This window comes from Protopterus annectens, chromosome 14.part0 (genome assembly GCF_019279795.1).
Source record: "Protopterus annectens isolate FY-2018-M chromosome 14.part0, PAN1.0, whole genome shotgun sequence".
NCBI lineage: Eukaryota > Metazoa > Chordata > Ceratodontiformes > Protopteridae > Protopterus > Protopterus annectens.
This window is the reverse complement of record NC_056748.1, coordinates 128,733,005-128,751,379: the sequence shown is the minus strand read 5'-3', so window position 1 is coordinate 128,751,379 and position 18,375 is coordinate 128,733,005. Positions and strand designations below refer to the sequence as shown.

General features: G+C 36.1%; 1 protein-coding gene across 1 annotated transcript in view; it reads right to left on the bottom strand.

The window, feature by feature from the left end:
- Positions 1 to 380: 380 nt before the first annotated feature.
- Positions 381 to 18,375, bottom strand: part of TECTB (tectorin beta) — a 260,451-nt gene continuing 242,456 nt past the window's right edge. Inside the window, exons 9-10 of the mRNA XM_044055840.1 lie at positions 826 to 858; positions 381 to 722 (exon numbers count right to left, since the gene is read on the bottom strand). Coding sequence (XP_043911775.1) covers positions 670 to 722; positions 826 to 858 — 86 coding nt within the window. The 3' untranslated portion in view covers positions 381 to 669. The remainder of the gene's footprint in view (positions 723 to 825; positions 859 to 18,375) is intronic.

Sequence of the window (18,375 nt, the reverse complement as noted above, 5' to 3'; positions counted from 1 at the left end):
TTTATTTTAGTTTATTTTATGTATTCTTTTCTTAATGATGTGACTGTGCCATTGGTGTGTGTGTGTGTGTGTGTGTGTGTGTGTGTGTATGTGTACACACACACACACACACACACACACACACACACACACACACACACACACACACACACACACACACACACACACACACACACACACACACACACACAAACCATTTTTCTTTCTCTCTCTTGTAATAGTTTGACTTATACTCCTTAATATTTAAAAGTTGATGAAACAGGAATTGATTTAGGTTTAGTTATCAGAACTTAGGGAAACCAAAGCAAAGTACTTTTTGAAACTCAAAAGACTGTACAAACAAATCTGTGTTTTTCATATTAATGAAAAAATACAAAGATTGAGCAATCCGCATTAATTGTACAAGAGAATATCAGAACAGGTCCAATTTGCATGGCTTTTGCAAAGCATTTCTTTAACAGAGGTGAAGACTTCCTGCTAATTGTCTAGAGATACTTTCATAAGTTTTGTATAACAAACAGAATTCTTATTGAAGATTTCATATCAAATAATTAGTAGATCATTCAAGTTCTCCAAGTGAATGGACCGACATCTTGTAGTAGTTCTGAAATGTTAATCAGTGGCCAAAAATACGTAGCAGAACTTTGGTGAGCAGTAGGAAACAAAATGCTAAATCAGTACGGCACATATTCCAAGAAGAAGTATTAACTGATAGAACAGATCTGTAAAACAAAAATGATGCTCAAAGAAATTAGGGTCAGTAAAATACGGAATACAGTTATCAAAGTTATTGAAGCAGGTACTATAAAAAAATCTTTTTCTTACCTTTTTGAGCAGTCAGATGCATGGAACTTGTGCCTATAAAGGAACATCAGTAGTGATCACAATTATAGTCATAATTATAATCATAATAACGTTTAAAAAACAAGGTTTTCTTCTTACTAATTGCACAGTATTAGAATTCAGTGAAGTGCATAAACCACTGTATATGTAATATGCTGGCAGGAGTTGTAAGATTAAAAATTTGTTTATTTATTTATTCATTCTTTTGCTTATTTATCAGTATTTAACTGGAGAGAAGAGTACTGATTTCCTAGGACCATTTCAGATTCAGCTTGAAAGTATAAGCTCAGTTTGTACAAAAATCAAAATCCATAATACAAAGACAGTGTTGAAAAAACATGTCATAAAGCATGAGCTGGGAAGTATACAATGCTGATATTTTACTTACATTTAGAATTCTATTTAAAATGAGGATGCACAAAGGGCTTTATTTAAATAGTAAGAGGACACTATGGGAGCAGAGGCTGGAGAGATATAAATAACCAAAAGTGGAATTACACAAGACTTAATAAGTAATTTTTGTGGGACTTTGAGTGTGAAGAAATTGGTAGTAATACTTGCTTACTGTGTAAGGGGGCCAGAAACATTTGCACTTGGGATATTTTATAAGTTGATCCTTGACAGCCCTTAAGAGGGTTGAAAAAAAGGTGTTGTTTTTTACTAAATATCAGAAAAACATCATGAGCTTGGCACTAGAATGAAAGAGCTGTGGTCATTCTAGCAAAATATATTCTGAGGTCTTCAAAAATGATGGGGGTGTTTGAGTTAAGAGATTTGTGGTAGCACTATTTCCCCATTGTAAGCCAGTTGATGAGGAAGGAAAAATATAACATTTACATTAGCATGTAAAACAGGACACCATTAAGTAGAATGAATATTTGCTAAGCTGGGTAGCCATTTGTGATGTAGGGTCAGAGTAATCAATAAACATATCCTGATTTGGTTACTCAAAGGGCGGTGGCCTTTTAATTGGAGATGGTTGCAATGATGTGGAAGGTTGTATTCAATTAGAACTATGAAAATATCTTTGTGCTCTGCTGATTTTTTCTGAGGACAGAGTATGACAAATTTTCCTAACCTGGAAGACCAATTTTCCCATTTTTGCCTTTGAGATGTCTATGGGTTGATGGAAGTTAATGTTTGGATGAAGCCATAAACCTTTATTCCTAGATGCTTTTTTAGCTTCCGCAGTCTACCATCTATGATTTGTTTAGTGATTTTTAGAGTGTATAAGAGCTGCTGGATTCCGAAAGGCATAGCTTTTATTCTTTTTATAGCTGAGTATGACCTCATTTTTTAACTATCCACTTGGAAAGATGTTGTAAGTCATTTTCAAGGAGATTGATGTTGACTGAGGGATCATACCTATCCATTGCCATGCTGTCAGTACATGATATAACTGGTAAAGAGGGAATGTCTAGGTTGTTTGTTTATGAATACTGAGGAAGAGGTGATAGTGTGAATGCTTGGGGAACTCTTTTATGTCATATTGCAGAGCTGGAGGTTGAGGTACCCATCTTGACTTTGAAGCTTCTTTTTGTTAAAATGTTTTTAAATCTGTCAGTCATTTTTGTAGTCAAACCTATATACATGAGTTAACCCTTAAACAGATTATTGTTGACCAAGCTGAAGGCCTCAGTGATTCTATAAAGATTGCCCCTGTCCAATTACCTTAATCCATGCTCATGCAGGTATCATCTGTGGGAGACCAAATCATACCTAAGGTATTTCTTCAGCTGAGATATGCAATATGCAAGTGTTGAAGGAGATTAATTGCTGGTTCATTAAAAGATGGACTAATACTGAGAAGTGTTTTCTAATGGTTGGTATGGAAGATGCAGGGAGAAAAAGGAAATTGGGTATATTTGTAATTATTAGGTCAAGAAGGGAGTGTTTCTCTAATGTTAGGTTTGGATGGGTAGGTTCTTTGGTTAGTTGCTGTAAGCCTATGTCTGGAAGACAGGTATTGATACCATTTTGCAGTGGGGCAAGGAAATTAATATTGAAGTTTGTGAGCATTATTAGGCTTTTGAAAGGGAATTAGCATTTATTATTTTGCTCATTGGGGTTAGGAATCACTTTTTAAAGATGCAGGGGAATAAGACACTGCAATATAGAGAGAGTGTTATGTTTATTAAGTAGAGTATACATTTTAAGTAAAGTGGACTCATTAAGTCAGTCAGAGTCATGGCCTGTAATATTTTTGCCCTGATTATGGATATAACTCATAACTTTATAGGTAAGCACTAGCTAGCTTACTCCTCTATACCCCATGGGGAAGGTATAGAGTGGGCGACAGCAACAATGCACACTAATGGAGCATTACAGGAGGAATTGGATGTAGTGGAGCAGTTACTAGACATTGTTTTGTCTTATAACTTTGTAACATTCAATAACAAATTCTTTCTACAAAAGGTTGGCGTAGCTATGGGGTCCCCTGGTGGGGCAAGTTTCACCAACCTTGTCATGGCTTATTGGGAGAGGGAATTTGTTTTTAATAATAATAATAATTTAATGTCTGAAACTATATGTTACTATACACGGTTTTTGGATGATATTTTCATCCTAAGAGAAGGTGATGTAAATAAAGCACTAGAAACTCTTAACTATTTTAACTCCACTATTTCATTCCTTAGATTTACATCGACTTTCTCACAGGAGAGAATAGCATACTTGGATGTAGATCTGTCCAAGGCCAAACAAAATGGTTGCTATATATCCCAAATGTTTAGGAAGGAGACCTATTCAAACTCCTTTGTACACTTTTCAGGTTGCCACCCCTTTACACAGAAAAAAAAATCTGTCATAAAGGGCCAGTTGGTTTGAGCGGCCCGTATGACAACAAGAAGGAATGACTTCTTGACTGAGTGTGAATTTTTAAAGAGTATGTTTGCAAAAAGGGGCTACCCCCAAAATTGTTACTAGAGCTGATAAATGAAGTTCAGGTTAAGAGAGAAAAAGGATACTATAGACCGATTTTGAACAAAGAGACCATGGTCGATACTTTTTCACATACACAAAGTGTAAGTCCAAACCCTCACAATTTTATTTTCACCTTCAGTATGGATGCTTTAAGTATAAAGTCCATCATAATTAAGAATTGGAGTCTGATAATTCAGGATATATCTCTTAGGGAGAAATTTACTGTAGCCCCTAGGATTGTGTACAGAAAGGGGGTTAACCTTAAACAAATTTTGTAAGGTAATATCAGACCATTAACTACCAGGAAAGATATATTTAAGTGTAACATCTGTAGATTTTGAAAATATATGGATATTGGGTCTACTTTTGTTATAGGTGAGAGAAAAAATATAGTATAGGTTTAAAATTGAATGCCAAACTAAACAGGTAGTTTATCTGGCCAAGTGTACATACTGTCCTGCTTTCTATATCGGCAAGACCAATAAGAGGCTACAGGAACATATTTACAAGCATCAGTACTGCATAAGTAAAAATAAATATGAAAATGCCTTAGCCAGACACACTAGAGACCAACCTAACCATGAATTCAAGTTTAAAGGAATAGATATGATGTCCACAGACTTGAGGGGTGGACCATCTGGTTTGTTACTTGAAAAATTAGAGTTGCTTTGGCAACTTCGCCTGGATGCTTGTCATTATCCAGGCTTAAATGATTTAATTTCTATTTTGTGTATTTTAAAATTAAAAAGTTTACTTAGATAAGCTATGAAATTTGTAGACCTATTGGCAGAATTTATACTATTATTGTTTATTTATGGTTTTATATATATTTATACTTATATATGTTTTGAGTGTATATATTTTAGAACACTTTTTAAGTATATATGTATGCATAATTTATTAGTTATTCATTCAGTAGCACTTTTCATTTGTAGTTGTATGAATTTAAGCTGGGGAAGGGGTTTTATTGTGAGTAACTCTTTCAACCAATTGAATGCTCGCATTTGGTGCATATTTATTATTTAAACATGATTGCTTACTCTGTTTTTTATCTGATGAAGTCCCACTATTTGGAGAGATGAAAAGCAGTGAATTTAAGTGTATTTGCTTAATAAACATATCTTTTATTCTTGGAGACGTAGCTCGTTTCAGTGGCTTATCTGAATTTTTGTCAGCTTTTATTTATCAACAGAGAAATAGATATAAAAACTATCAAAAATATATATATAACATTGTTGTAGCACTAACCTAAACAAAATATATTTTTGTGACATTTTATTATTTTTATATGTTACTGAAGAAAAATTACATTAAAATTATGTTTTCATTAAAATTCAAGCTACAGCTTTTCAAATATTCCTTTGAAGGAAGGGCACAATCTAAAATGCCTTTTATAGGGAATTATGGTAGTAGAGTTCTTTGAAAATGTTATGAGAAAATCGCAAATATTTTGGAGATATATGCACTTATATAAGGAGAGCAATGTTAGCCAAAGAGGTCAATACTTTGTGGACTTTCCACTGGATAAAGGCATGTAGTAAAGTGATTAAGGATGCTTGGACCTTTACTGCATGCGTATGGAAAATTAAATGGTTAAAACAAGTTACATATGAGAATGTAATGCTTGTGGTATAATTTCACTTACATTAGTATACCTTTACTAAGCTTGGCCATGAGTCTTGTGACTTGGATTGAGACCTCAATCTGCAACAAAGAGCTGAAGTGAAAACACCTTGGGTGTCTTTTTCTGTGCCCCTTTCAGTTATCATGAACTGTATTAAAACATAATGTTATCTAAACCTGTTTTACAAATATGACCTCCTGACAGAGGGAAGTTCACTTTCTTACACTTGAGAAGAATGTCTGACTTGTTATAAAAAGTAAATGATTTTCTGACACTGAGATGCTGCATTTTGTGTTTGTCTCTGGATTTACTACAATGCATGTCTGTTGTTGGCATCTACTTTCCATTTGCCTGCCGTTCCTGTCTGTGTCATGACATTAAGGATGAGAAAGACTTGAGTAAGCAAGCCATCTATTTTTCTTACTGTGCTATTAGTTTGACTTATTGCATTTACAGTGAAATAATGAAAATAAAATGCTTTCCTGCATAACCAACCCAAATCTCCCTCTCACATAGAATTATATGTTGCATTGAAGTATTAAGCTATTTTCACTTAATTCCTTCAATTTTTGTTTTGCAATAACAAGCTACAACCACCCATGACTCTGAAATGGTGGTGAAATTACTGAGGACTGGATGCCCTCTTCACAATTTTGATCTGTACCTTACTGTGACTGGCCTTAATTCACAAGCCAGAAATAATCCATTGTTCCATGTTTCTTTATGTCAGAGGTGAGAAAGCTACTTTTAAATGTCAGGAGAAGAAAAAAATGCTGTATTAAAAAGGAATTTCCAGGCATAATTGCAAGACATAGACTAGTCTAACATATATAAAGCATTTTTATTAGAGCTCAAGTGGAGTATGATGTTTATAGCACTGCTTAGTACAGAACACAAAACTGTGAGTCTTTTGACTCATTTGAATCACTTGTAAGACACAGAATAGTATTTGGAATCAGAAATGACCACCTAAGGAGCAAACTACTGACTGAAGCTGATTTATGATCAGAAAAGACAATTTTGTATGTAGAGTGAGAGAACCGTGTACAGCTAAAGACCACTGACAGTGCGTTTGATGCGTATAAAACTACGACTAAAGAAAACAGTGAAAAATGTTAAAAAGTATAAACATAAAAATAACATTGCTAATGATTACATGTCATCCATGGTGGCACCTGGTAAGAAATGGCCAGCTGAATACCACAACTTATGTCTATACTGCTGGCTTTTTGTGAGGATATCATGCCTTGTGAATCTAAAAATCAAATTTGTAGACTCTGCAGAGGCAATAATCATTTTGTCAGGTGTGTTTGAGATGGAAACAGTTGCATCAGTAAGATATTATTGTTGTACTAAATGATCACTCAAAATCAGAAATGCTTACAGACACTGGTAGAATAGATTCAGTGCATGTTAAATTCAGTTTCTGTGTATTCAGTCTTATCCAGAGTCATTTTACACATTCTATTCAAGATGTGAATGAAACAAAAGTTAATACTCCATTGTGGATTGATATGTTATAGAGTAAAAGCAAAGTGATTTATTCCAATTTGACACTGGTGGTGATTGTAGTAAAATGGCAGACTCTACTCATAAAGCATGATATTTAAATTGCAAAAATAAGTCTTCTTGGATGTTATCATCTTATTTTGAACACAAGATGAAGTCACTGGAACAAATCTAGTTAAACTATGTTTAAAAAACTAAGGAGTACAAGCTACTGTTTGAGATTTTCCATTTGTCGACAAAACTAAAACATCTACTCATTTTGGGCAGATATTCTTGTGTGATCTTCTGCATGATAAAATTATTTATACAATCAATAGTAAATATGAAAGGTTTTCTGCTGGACTTCAATTTGCAGTGTGCAACCATAGTCTGCAGTATAATTATAACACAGAGATGAAATAATGTATGAGAATGAATGCAGAATATCTGATATAAATGACTGTGTAAATGTTTAAGCAATTCTAAAGACTAATGCAGTGCAAGGGAAATCAAATGCTATATGCAGTATTCAGAATTCATTAGAAAGTAGGCATTCAACATTTTACTAGAAAAAAATACCAGAATTAGAAAATACAGTAAAGATGTGTCTGTGATTCACACTTTGTTATACATTCAGAAGCACAAGACATAGAGTAAAGATGCTGTAACAGAGAATATGAATGATATTTGGAAAAGGTGTGCTGATCAGTCTGAAGACTTAGTATGCCTTCAGAGTAAGTAACATATAAAAATATCATGTGAAGCAGTTCCAGTGATTCATGCTCCACACGGAGAATCTGTTGTGCTTAAGGCTAAAAGTGAGCAGGAAATAAGTTGTGTGGAGTCACTAGGAGTAATAGGCAAATAGAACCAGCTTGAGTAATAGACAACTAGATCCAGGTATAGAGTTTAACAGCACAGTGACAGTGGTAAAACATGACATGGTCATAATTTGTACTGATCTAAAAGATCTTAAGTGGATGATGATGGAGCATTTTGTATTTTGGACTATTGAAGAGATTGTAGCAACCATGGCTAATACCAGATTATTCCAAATGATTGATGTAAACCAAGATTTCTTGGCAGATTTGTCTGGATGATCTCATTTCCAAACTCTATGCACTTTAAACATTCATAGATCTAAACAGATTCTTGAAGTTACTTTTGGGGACCATACCCAAAGTGGTGGTACTCATAAGAGGAGCTAGGTGGAGTAGGTAATATATTTGATAGCCTTCTAGTCTGGGGTAGTATGAAACCAGACCAGAAAAGGCAGTTAATCAAGGTTTTGGACAGACTACAACTGCAGCGTTTGAAATTGAACAAAGCTAAATGGCAGCTATGTACCATATCGCTAATGTATATAGGACATGTGTTCATCAAGAATGGCCTTCAACTAGATGCTGACAAGGTTTCTGCGAATGCAAATATGCAAAGATTGACTGATAAATCATCTCTGAAGTGATTTTTGGGAATAGCACAGTATCTGTCAAAGTTTAATCCACACTTGTTATAGAACACACTGCCACTAAGAAATCTAATAGAGCATGATACATTATGGCTGTGGTCAACACACCACTGAAATGGAGCTTTTAGTTACTAAAAGAAGTTACTGGCCACAGCATCAGCTATGAAATACTAAACCTATAAGCTGATTTTGGTCAGCAAGGAATAGAAGGACTTTTATTACAACAACTTACTCCAGCAGTTGATACATTAAGGATATTGACTGATGAACAGAAGTGCTAAGCAAAAACTGGTAAAACATTCTAACAATATAATTTGGATTAAAAAAAAAAAGTTCATGGCTACATATATGAAAACATATTATAGCAGAATCTGACCATAAACAACTCTAACGTCAGTTTAAGATGTCTTTGCGCAAAGCATCAGTACAGTTGTAAAAAATGCTTTTACCACTGCGAAAGTATGACCTACAAGTATAGTATAAGTCAGGGAAAGAATTCACATTTTGTATGCCATTATCAGAATATATTTAAAAGAAAGAATTGAAAAAGTTCTAAAGAGTGTCTGATAGGTATTATTGATTATGTCTATAATACTGCTGGCCAGTGAAATGATCCAATAGTTGAATGGTTCTACAACAGATGACTTAGACCACAATAATATCATAATGATGGAATGGTCAAATGGAGCCAAACAGTTTCATCTACTATTCAAGCTACAGCTTCCTTTCAAAGGTGAACTGTCATGTGATCAAAGGCTGAAGTTCAAGCATGATGAAGAAATTATCTTTCCATAACTGCTTATACAAAAGGCTGGAGAGCCAGCAAGAGTGATACCTAATCACCTGGGGATGGGAAGTCGGTATAATGGTTATGATGTTTATCTTAAAGATGGAAGGTACAGGGTTTGATTCTCACATGGGGGTAATTAGTTAGGCTTAAAATTGTCCACAAGGGCAGTTAGCCTAATACTAATCTATGAACCTATGAGTCATGAAAAGTGCAAAAAAGGTACCTGATAGTAGGTAATGACACTGAGCAAGTGATTCATGACTGTAGAGTATGGTACATTTTTAGAAACTGAAATAAAAAATAGAGCTAATTGTACATAAAATTCCTGTACTCTCACAGCTAAAATAAGACATTTATCTACTTAAATACAAGAATCGTAATATCTAGTTGTGGAGGGACTGCTAGTTGTGTGGACTACTAGTCTAAGTAGACCGAGGTTGTTCAGTTAACAGATACTGCAACACAATCGGTGATAACTGTTCTTAAGTCCATATTTTTAGACACAAAATACCAGAGCAGGTAGTGTCGAATAATGCCTCTGAGTCAGAAATTTCAAACTTTTACCAAATTGCGTGAATTCACTAACATAACCTCAATTTGACAATACCTTCAGTTCTATGGCCAAGCAGAGAGAATGATGCAAAAAGTGAAAATGTCTTGAAAAGGTGTGATTATTCAGATCAAAAGACAGTAACTCATCCTTGTAATACTACAGGAATATACCAATCTATATGGCTTTTGCCTGCACATCTCTTAATGGACAGAACATTAAGGTCAAAATGTCTCTCTTCATTCCCATTACTAGCTCCAGAAAGTAGACAACCATTATTAGTCACTACAGAGTAGCCATTTAAACCAGAAAATGTTCTGCAACACAAGAGCAAATACGTTTTGTGTTTTGTAGAAAGGTTTGGGGGGGGGGGGTCAGAGGGGTTAAAGATTCTGGTTTGTGTTCTAAAAAGTGCCAATAAAAGTCATTGCTGTTGATCATCATAATCAGCTGAGGCCTACTCTATACAAGGTGATGACATGCAGTTATATGAGAAAAATCAAATCAATGACAGCTACGAAACAGGCTGATATTACTCCAGATCTGAAGATAGTGGAGACGAATTAGAGCTTATCCAAAATAGTAAAGCAGCTGCTGAAAGATACTTTGTAGCCAATCCTGAAACTAACTGCTCTACTTCCATCAGTCAGTGTGCGTCAAAGCCACGTCAGTCTCTGAATGTTCATGCTGTTAGTCTAAGTGGAGATAACCAAAGTAAGGATGGTCTATCAGTCTCTGAATGTTCATGCTGTTAGTCTAAGTGGAGATAACCAAAGTAAGGATGGTCTATCAGTCTCTGAATGTTCATGCTGTTAGTCTAAGTGGAGATAACCAAAGTAAGGATGGTCTATCAGTCTCTGAATGTTCATGCTGTTAGTCTAAGTGGAGATAACCAAAGTAAGGATGGTCTATCAGTCTCTGAATGTTCATGCTGTTAGTCTAAGTGGAGATAACCAAAGTAAGGATGGTCTATCCATCTCTGAATGTTCATGCTGTTAGTCTAAGTGGAGATAACCAAAGTAAGGATGGTCTATCAGTCTCTGAATGTTCATGCTGTTAGTCTAAGTGGAGATAACCAAAGTAAGGATGGTCTATCATTCTCTGAATGTTCATGTTGTTAGTCTAATTGGAGATAACCAAAGTAAGGATGGTCTATCAGTCTCTGAATGTCCATGATGTTAGTCCAAGTGGAGATAACCAAAGTAAGGATGGTCTATCAGTCTCTGAATGTTCATGCTGTTAGTCTAAGTGGAGATAACCAAAGTAAGGATGGTCTATCAGTCTCTGAATGTTCATGCTGTCAGTCTAAGTGGAGATAACCAAAGTAAGGATGGTCTATCAGTCTCTGAATGTTCATGCTGTTAGTCTAAGTGGAGATAACCAAAGTAAGGATGGTCTATCAGTCTCTGAATGTTCATGCTGTTAGTCTAAGTGGAGATAACCAAAGTAAGGATGGTCTATCAGTCTCTGAATGTTCATGCTGTTAGTCTAAGTGGAGATAACCAAAGTAAGGATGGTCTATCAGTCTCTGAATGTTCATGCTGTTAGGCTAAGTGGAGATAACCAAAGTAAGGATGGTCTATCAGTCTCTGAATGTTCATGCTGTTAGTCTATGTGGAGATAACCAAAGTAAGGATGGTCTATCAGTCTATGAATGTTCATGCTGTTAGTCTAAGTGGAGATAACCAAAGTAACGATGGTCTATCAGTCTCTGAATGTTCATGCTGTTAGTCTAAGTGGAGATAACCAAAGTAAGGATGGTTTATCAGTCTCTGAATGTTCATGCTGTTAGTCTAAGTGGAGATAACCAAAGTAAGGATGGTCTATCAGTCTCTGAATGTTCATGCTGTTAGTCTAAGTGGAGATAACCAAAGTAAGGATGGTCTATCAGTCTCTGAATGTTCATGCTGTTAATCTAAGTGGAGATAACCAAAGTAAGGATGGTCTATCAGTCTCTGAATGTTCATGCTGTTAGTCTAAGTGGAGATAACCAAAGTAAGGATGGTCTCAAACCAGCTATTAACTGTAAATATTGTTCTGGTTTACATGCTTCATCCAAAGGCCTCTCAGATACTCAGAACATGTGTAGTTCCTAACAAGGCACAGTGCATGAAATCATGTGTTGCTGTTTTATGATATATTGCTAACACAGATTTAATTCTATCTGGGTTAATATTTAAAATGTTTGTATAAATGTGCATGACTGTTTAAAGGGTCATAACTTCAGCAAAAGAGGGATGTCACATAGAATGTGTAATTTAGTATACCTTTAAGATATTAAGTAAGCTGGGGTGAACCATGTGACCTGGGTTGGTCTTCAGTTTGTAAAGAACTGAAATGAAAATATCTCTTATGCATCCATGAGTGTGCTTCTGTGAGCTATCCTGAAATCTTTGGGATTCAAATTTTAATTAAACCTTACAGATCTAGCAATGGATATAAAGTGCAATATTACTTCACATTCTTAGAGAGTGGTGGTTGGGACTTTACAGTGATATGAGTTATCACAAATCTGTTAAATCCTATATATAACTTGGTTTATAAAGCATTCAGTGTTATCCAATGAATAGGTGAAGATGAGGGAAAAGATGCATTTTAGTAGATGGAAAACATTGTTTGAAAGTGTGGCATTTGCTGCATTAGTTAAGGGATGGACTGCAGGCAAAACTTCTGCATTTGCTTTGATAGTGTGTTTTTGCTGATATATGTTTTTCATTTATATATTTTGTTTTATCTAAAATTGTCTAAAACCGTATTTTTATTTTAAAAATATTTCCCTTCCTATCAGAACTCTTTATACTACAAAATGATATGACCCAGCAATGTTTCAAGTCACCGTTGTGTTTTGTTTTGTTTTGCATCTATTTTTCTTTACTGCCTGATTTCCTGCCATTTTTCTTCTATGGCATTCTCTCCACCTTCCTGATTTGGGTTAAAGGTACGATTGCTGAGATGTGTACTATTCTCTTCAGTGATATTTAAATTTAAATATATATCAATTGCATTTCTGGGGGTGTTTGATTGTTTCTCCAATTAAGGCCCTTTTCCATCTATTAAGTAATTAAATACCTGTTACTGAGGCAGAGTTATTCAGCACTACACTTTTTTTTCAACTTAATTTACTTTATTAACAAGTTTTTCCAATAACAGGAGACAAAGTAAAAAAAAGTTGAAGGGAGAAAAATTATCTTAAAGAGGACAGGTTTGGGCATGTTTGTGTAGAACAGTACAAAGTAAACTTTAGGGGAGGAGTCTTGGCTACATTTGAAACACTTATTGGCAGTAAACAAGCTCCACCTTGTACAAGTAACAGAGCTCTATAATACATAAAAACATCAACAAGCAATAAAACTGGACTGACAAAGTGTGCTCTCTTCAGACAGAATAGTATATTTTATAGCTCATGTGATTTCATTCTTCCCTAACTGAAAGAAGCCACAATGCTATCCATAAACTACAGCTAAAACAACCCATAAAAAATGCCCAGTCAACACATAAGCAAAAATTTAACACATAAATACTAATAGCCATGGGGAAGGAAAATCCTCTTCACAGAGTTTTCAAGAGACTTCTACAATAAGAGTCCCCTTCCACACTCCTACAGTAAGAGTCTTTATGCATAACATCATTAACATCACAGGGTGAGTAGTAACACTCATATTAAAACAGCCCAATTAAAGCCTGTCAACATCAATACAAGAAGCATATGCAGTAAAGTAACAGTTCCTCATATATAAGGTTAACATCAGACATCTCAACTCCTCATGAACAGAGATCTGGTTAAAACCATCAATAAAAGGAGAAGAAATACCCCCACCCTGATAGAGCATATTTCAAAAGATAGTAACGAAAAAAAGGTGGATAAGTAGCATTTCTTTTCTCCAGCTCACTACAACTAACCCCCTACTCTCAGTCTATCCCCACTTTATTAACCCTGAACTGTCACTCTACCCCCACTTGTGGATTACCAGCAATATCCTCAAAGAAACTATAATCCTAGCAGACTTTAAAATACCCTTTCAGTTATGCCTGTAGTTCTACGAGCAATATGCAGCCTTGCCTTTGTAATACATCCCTCTAAGTTGGGTGATATAGACCCAGTGAGGCTGGAGATTCCAGTCTGTCCTGAGGAGTAATACAGAACTGGATGCTGTATGTTATTATTATTAATTTTCAGCTGGCACTGCAGTCTTAGCCAGTGAAGCACAACTGTACAAACCTCTAATGAAGATTGCTTCACACTGCAAGGGACATAGCTTGAAGCAAAAAGGGAAAAACATCTATCAAAATGCTTAAGATAGAGGGTATATCAGCTTCAGTGCTTAAGAATAAATGGGACTCATCTGGTTCCTGAGTTAGTTGCTGTATTCCCTCCCAACAGTCTTTTTTTTTTAAATACATTTCCGTCTACAAGTATTCTGCAAAGAATAGATCCCACAATCTGCACCTATGAGCTCACCACTTCCTGAACAGTGTGAAACCTCCTCATCCTATAATTTAAAGTTTAATACCTGCCATAAACAATCAGTATAAAATGTTTCATATATTCAAATGTCTAGAGTTACCATGAATGAACTGAGATTCATCTGGGAAGAATTTTAACCGTATTTTCTTTTTTGAAACATTTGCACAGAAATAAGGAAGAAGTAATCTGGCCTACATAAAGCAGACCTGTGTGTGAAACTTGTTTTATGTCAGGGTGGGCTTCACATCACGGATCCAGACCCCCAGCCACTGCACACAGTTCACCTAATTCTTCCATATGGGTTTAATACGTGACAAGAAGAGTTCTAAATTCAGGTCTGACTCTCCACTTCACTGTCTTCCCTCTGCGAATAGTAATTGTTGATGTCTGGTCAATATATAATCTACATGTGTTAAGAAAGAGCTATCATGGGTGTTCAGCTCTAGTGCACATCTTGTGCTGTCTAGATAGCTTAACAATATAATGGTTCTTATCCACAAAGTCAGTCTCCAACAGCCTTTGGCACTTGCTAGAGCAATAGAATGGCTGCAACCCCCCCCCCCATACTCAGTACCAAGAGAGTGAACTGGTAAATTAAAGCATTTAAAACTTATCCTATTAACAGTGCTATCTGTGGTATGAGTTTCTTGCAGAAAACAAATGTGAGGAGAAAAAGAGCCCATAAGAATCCCAACCAAGTTCTTTTTTTGTGCCATATAGAAATTGACATTCTACATTATAAAGAACTGTGTCATATGAACCTATTCAGAGGCCAGATATCCACTGCTACCTCTGATACACAGCACTTTGCTCTTTGATATCCAGTGCATGATAGCCCCCTCTCCCATAAACACCCAGTCCACGAAGGCCTTCTTTTCACCCCCAGGCATGACTGATAGGATTACACAAGGCAGTAAATATATTGGGGATATATATATATATATATATATATATATAGATTCACTATACAATCTCGAAGTACTGAAATGTCGAATTTCAGTATTTCGAGACTGAAAAGTCGAAAACACACATACACGAAAACCCATAATCATGAATACCACAACCGTGACCATTCACACACACACAAACCAGGACATAATCACACACACATACACCTACCTAACTAAACAAACATAACAACACATACAAACACACCTAACCTACCTATAAACAGGGGGGGGGGCAAGCCCCCTGCACCCCCACACCCTCCTACTTATATATTCTAACTCCGAGGTTGCACTAAACACACAAACACACAAAAAACACCACCACACACACTCACACACATTAAAATCCTTATCCAATATCCTCAAACACACAACACTTACCTGAAACCCCAGATGAATCCACAAACCGCACCACACATAAAGAACACGACACCACGATAGATTTCAGTATGTCGAGATTGTCTAGTGTATCTACAGATATATATATATATATATATATATATATATATATATATATATATATATATATATATATATATATATATATATATATATAAAATTATTGCACAGAAAATAGTATCATCCAGATGCCACATGCTATATGTCTGAAGGGTAACCTCACCATCTTAATGCACTGTATGAATATTGTGATGAGCCTTCCTGGGACTGACACCAATCAGGCCAAAAGGATTCACAAATAGGGAAAATAAGTATTCCCCGCAGCATGCCAGTGCAGTATCCCGATATATAGCCCTGTCCCATAATTCAGGTAAGATGAGTAATTCTCCCTTCGCACTCTACATTCCCACATCCAGGTTGCATGTGCCATTTAAATTACTTCTCAACTAAGAGAACATCATTATGTAAATCCATAATGTACATGCGTCTACTAAAATGTCATTAGCTAGTGCTCACTTCAGAAACCATAGGACCATAAGCTTTCCAAATTTTAAACTCTAACAGTTAAATCAGCTTTCAACTCCTTGTAACAGCAATAGGTATGTTCTTGGGCTTGTGCAGAAAACAAATTAATTTAGGCCTCCTTGTATAGAAGATAAAGGTGGAATTAGCTTTTGGTGCTGTCAAAAGTTAACAAAAAGATGCATACAAATGCCTGGAACAGTAGTTAGTAATACTGCAATATTGCAGGCTGAAGGTTCAAACAGAAAGCTTTGAGTGACAGTTGTAGGGTTAAATTAATGGCCATTCTTAACTAGGAACCAGTAATGGAGTTCAACAAGTAACAGCTGATTTCAGCAAAAACAAACTCTACAGAACCCCGTCAGGAACAACAATAGCCATCATAAACATGACAGAGCATCATACAACACAGTACAGTACACGGCAAGACAGCCAGTCATCACAATCTTGCCCATGTAGGTGCATATTGGCAGAAATCAAACAAATGCAAAGGAATACATCAGCAACTTGCAACTTTACATCATAATCTGAATATTTCCTTCATAAGCAATTCTCCATAAGTCTGACCCTGAATTTTGCCCTAAATAGATTCTATGACATGTAGGAAAGGCCTATAACCCTGCTACAGCTTTTAGTTTAATGTAATCATATTGTTAGCACTTAATTATCCCTTTCTTTTGATGGTGGGGGTGTGAGTGGATTCTTCATGGATATGACCAAAGATAGTTACTTCAGTCATGCAGAATGGAAATCCTGCTGCAAATGGTTAGTCTAGCATGCCTGCTATTATCTCCCACAAATCAAAATAACTTCCAAGTGTTTTCTAAACCATTCTGCAATTCTATAGGCCTTCATAATACTTAAAGAAAATGGGTAGTTCCTGGTGGTAAGACATATTATTCTCACATAGTTAGTTCTTCACAACATATTGTTTTACTAGGAAAGAGAGGGAAACCAATGCCATATAATGTTTTGGGTATAGTTTGGGAAGGTTTATATTCCAAATATATGCTGACCAGGGTAAGTCCCTGACAGGTATCCAAAACATTTGATGAAATGTCTTTGTTTGAGCTGTAGCCTGAAGCATGAGTTTAAGGTTTTAATTTGCATGATTACAGATTAAGCATCTAGATGATATGAAGAACCCTAATAAGGTTACCCTTGTGTATGGTATAGATAGCAGTTATGATTAATGATGAATTGAGTGTATTGGACTTTTGCAAAGGGTATATATTGATTTGTTCATAGTTTCTTAGTAGGCTTATGGATAAGGAGACTATTGAGAAACTCACCCTTGTTATCCAATACAGTTCCTACAAAATGACCTCCAGGCCAGTATTTCCTTCTCTTCCTGCAGAAAACTGACCTAGTACTTAAACTGGTACCATTTCATAGAGAGGTAAAGCCGTGGCTATGATGCAGATGACGAGAATTCAATTTTCAGTTCGGGTGTCTCAGGTGTTGGCAGGGAAAATGGGAGAGCATGTCCTGGGAGGGATGAAGGAGGTGTATGTGCATGGGACACAGAATGTGGTTGGATCACCATAGCAGAGTCTGGGAAAAAACACCATAAAGTGCTTGCTGAGGGAGGGTGGAGCAGTTGCCAATGTCAGCCCCTTGTGGAAGTGAGGGGCAGTTTGCTATGGCCCACCCATTGCACATCCCACCCATTGGGTGTTACTAAGTAAGGCATGCAGGGAGCAGAACTTAAAGCAGGAAACCCTTCAGTATTGATATGATGCTGTGCTGGGATGCCTCCATCTTCTTACTTGCACCCAGCATAGGGACTAAGTCCATGGGAGAACCCAGCTGGCCTGGTGGGCACAGTCAGCAAAAAAAAAAATGACCTAGTGCTTAGGAAAGTATAAGGAATAGGTGTCCTTGGGGTGGCAGTTTCTGTGTGTGCTCACTATATGGGTAAGTTCGGGGCCATTTTCTGAAAGTGAGTAATTGGTATTATCTGTGGTATCACTATCCAGCAGTAGTTAACCAGTAGACATTCCCATTATTTTTGCCCCCTCTGTACCATTATGGCATTTGCATAACTTAAATGGTCACTGAAATCATCACATACAGTTTTTAAATGGCACGTTTCATAGTATAGGGCTCTGCTTCTGTTTTATGGTAGACACCATCAATGCCTTTAAGACAGTCATAGTGATGTTTTCTTCCTTGAAGACATTTTGCACATACCACTCCTCCAGATTAATGGAAAACAATGGCCTTAAGCTTACAAGATCTTATTATGATTTTTTTTTTCTCAGATAACAGAGCTAGCAAAACTTTTTTGCAAACTCTTTTTGGGTTTGTATCCTTCTCATCACAGATATTTCTTCCAACAGGCTATATTTCCTTTT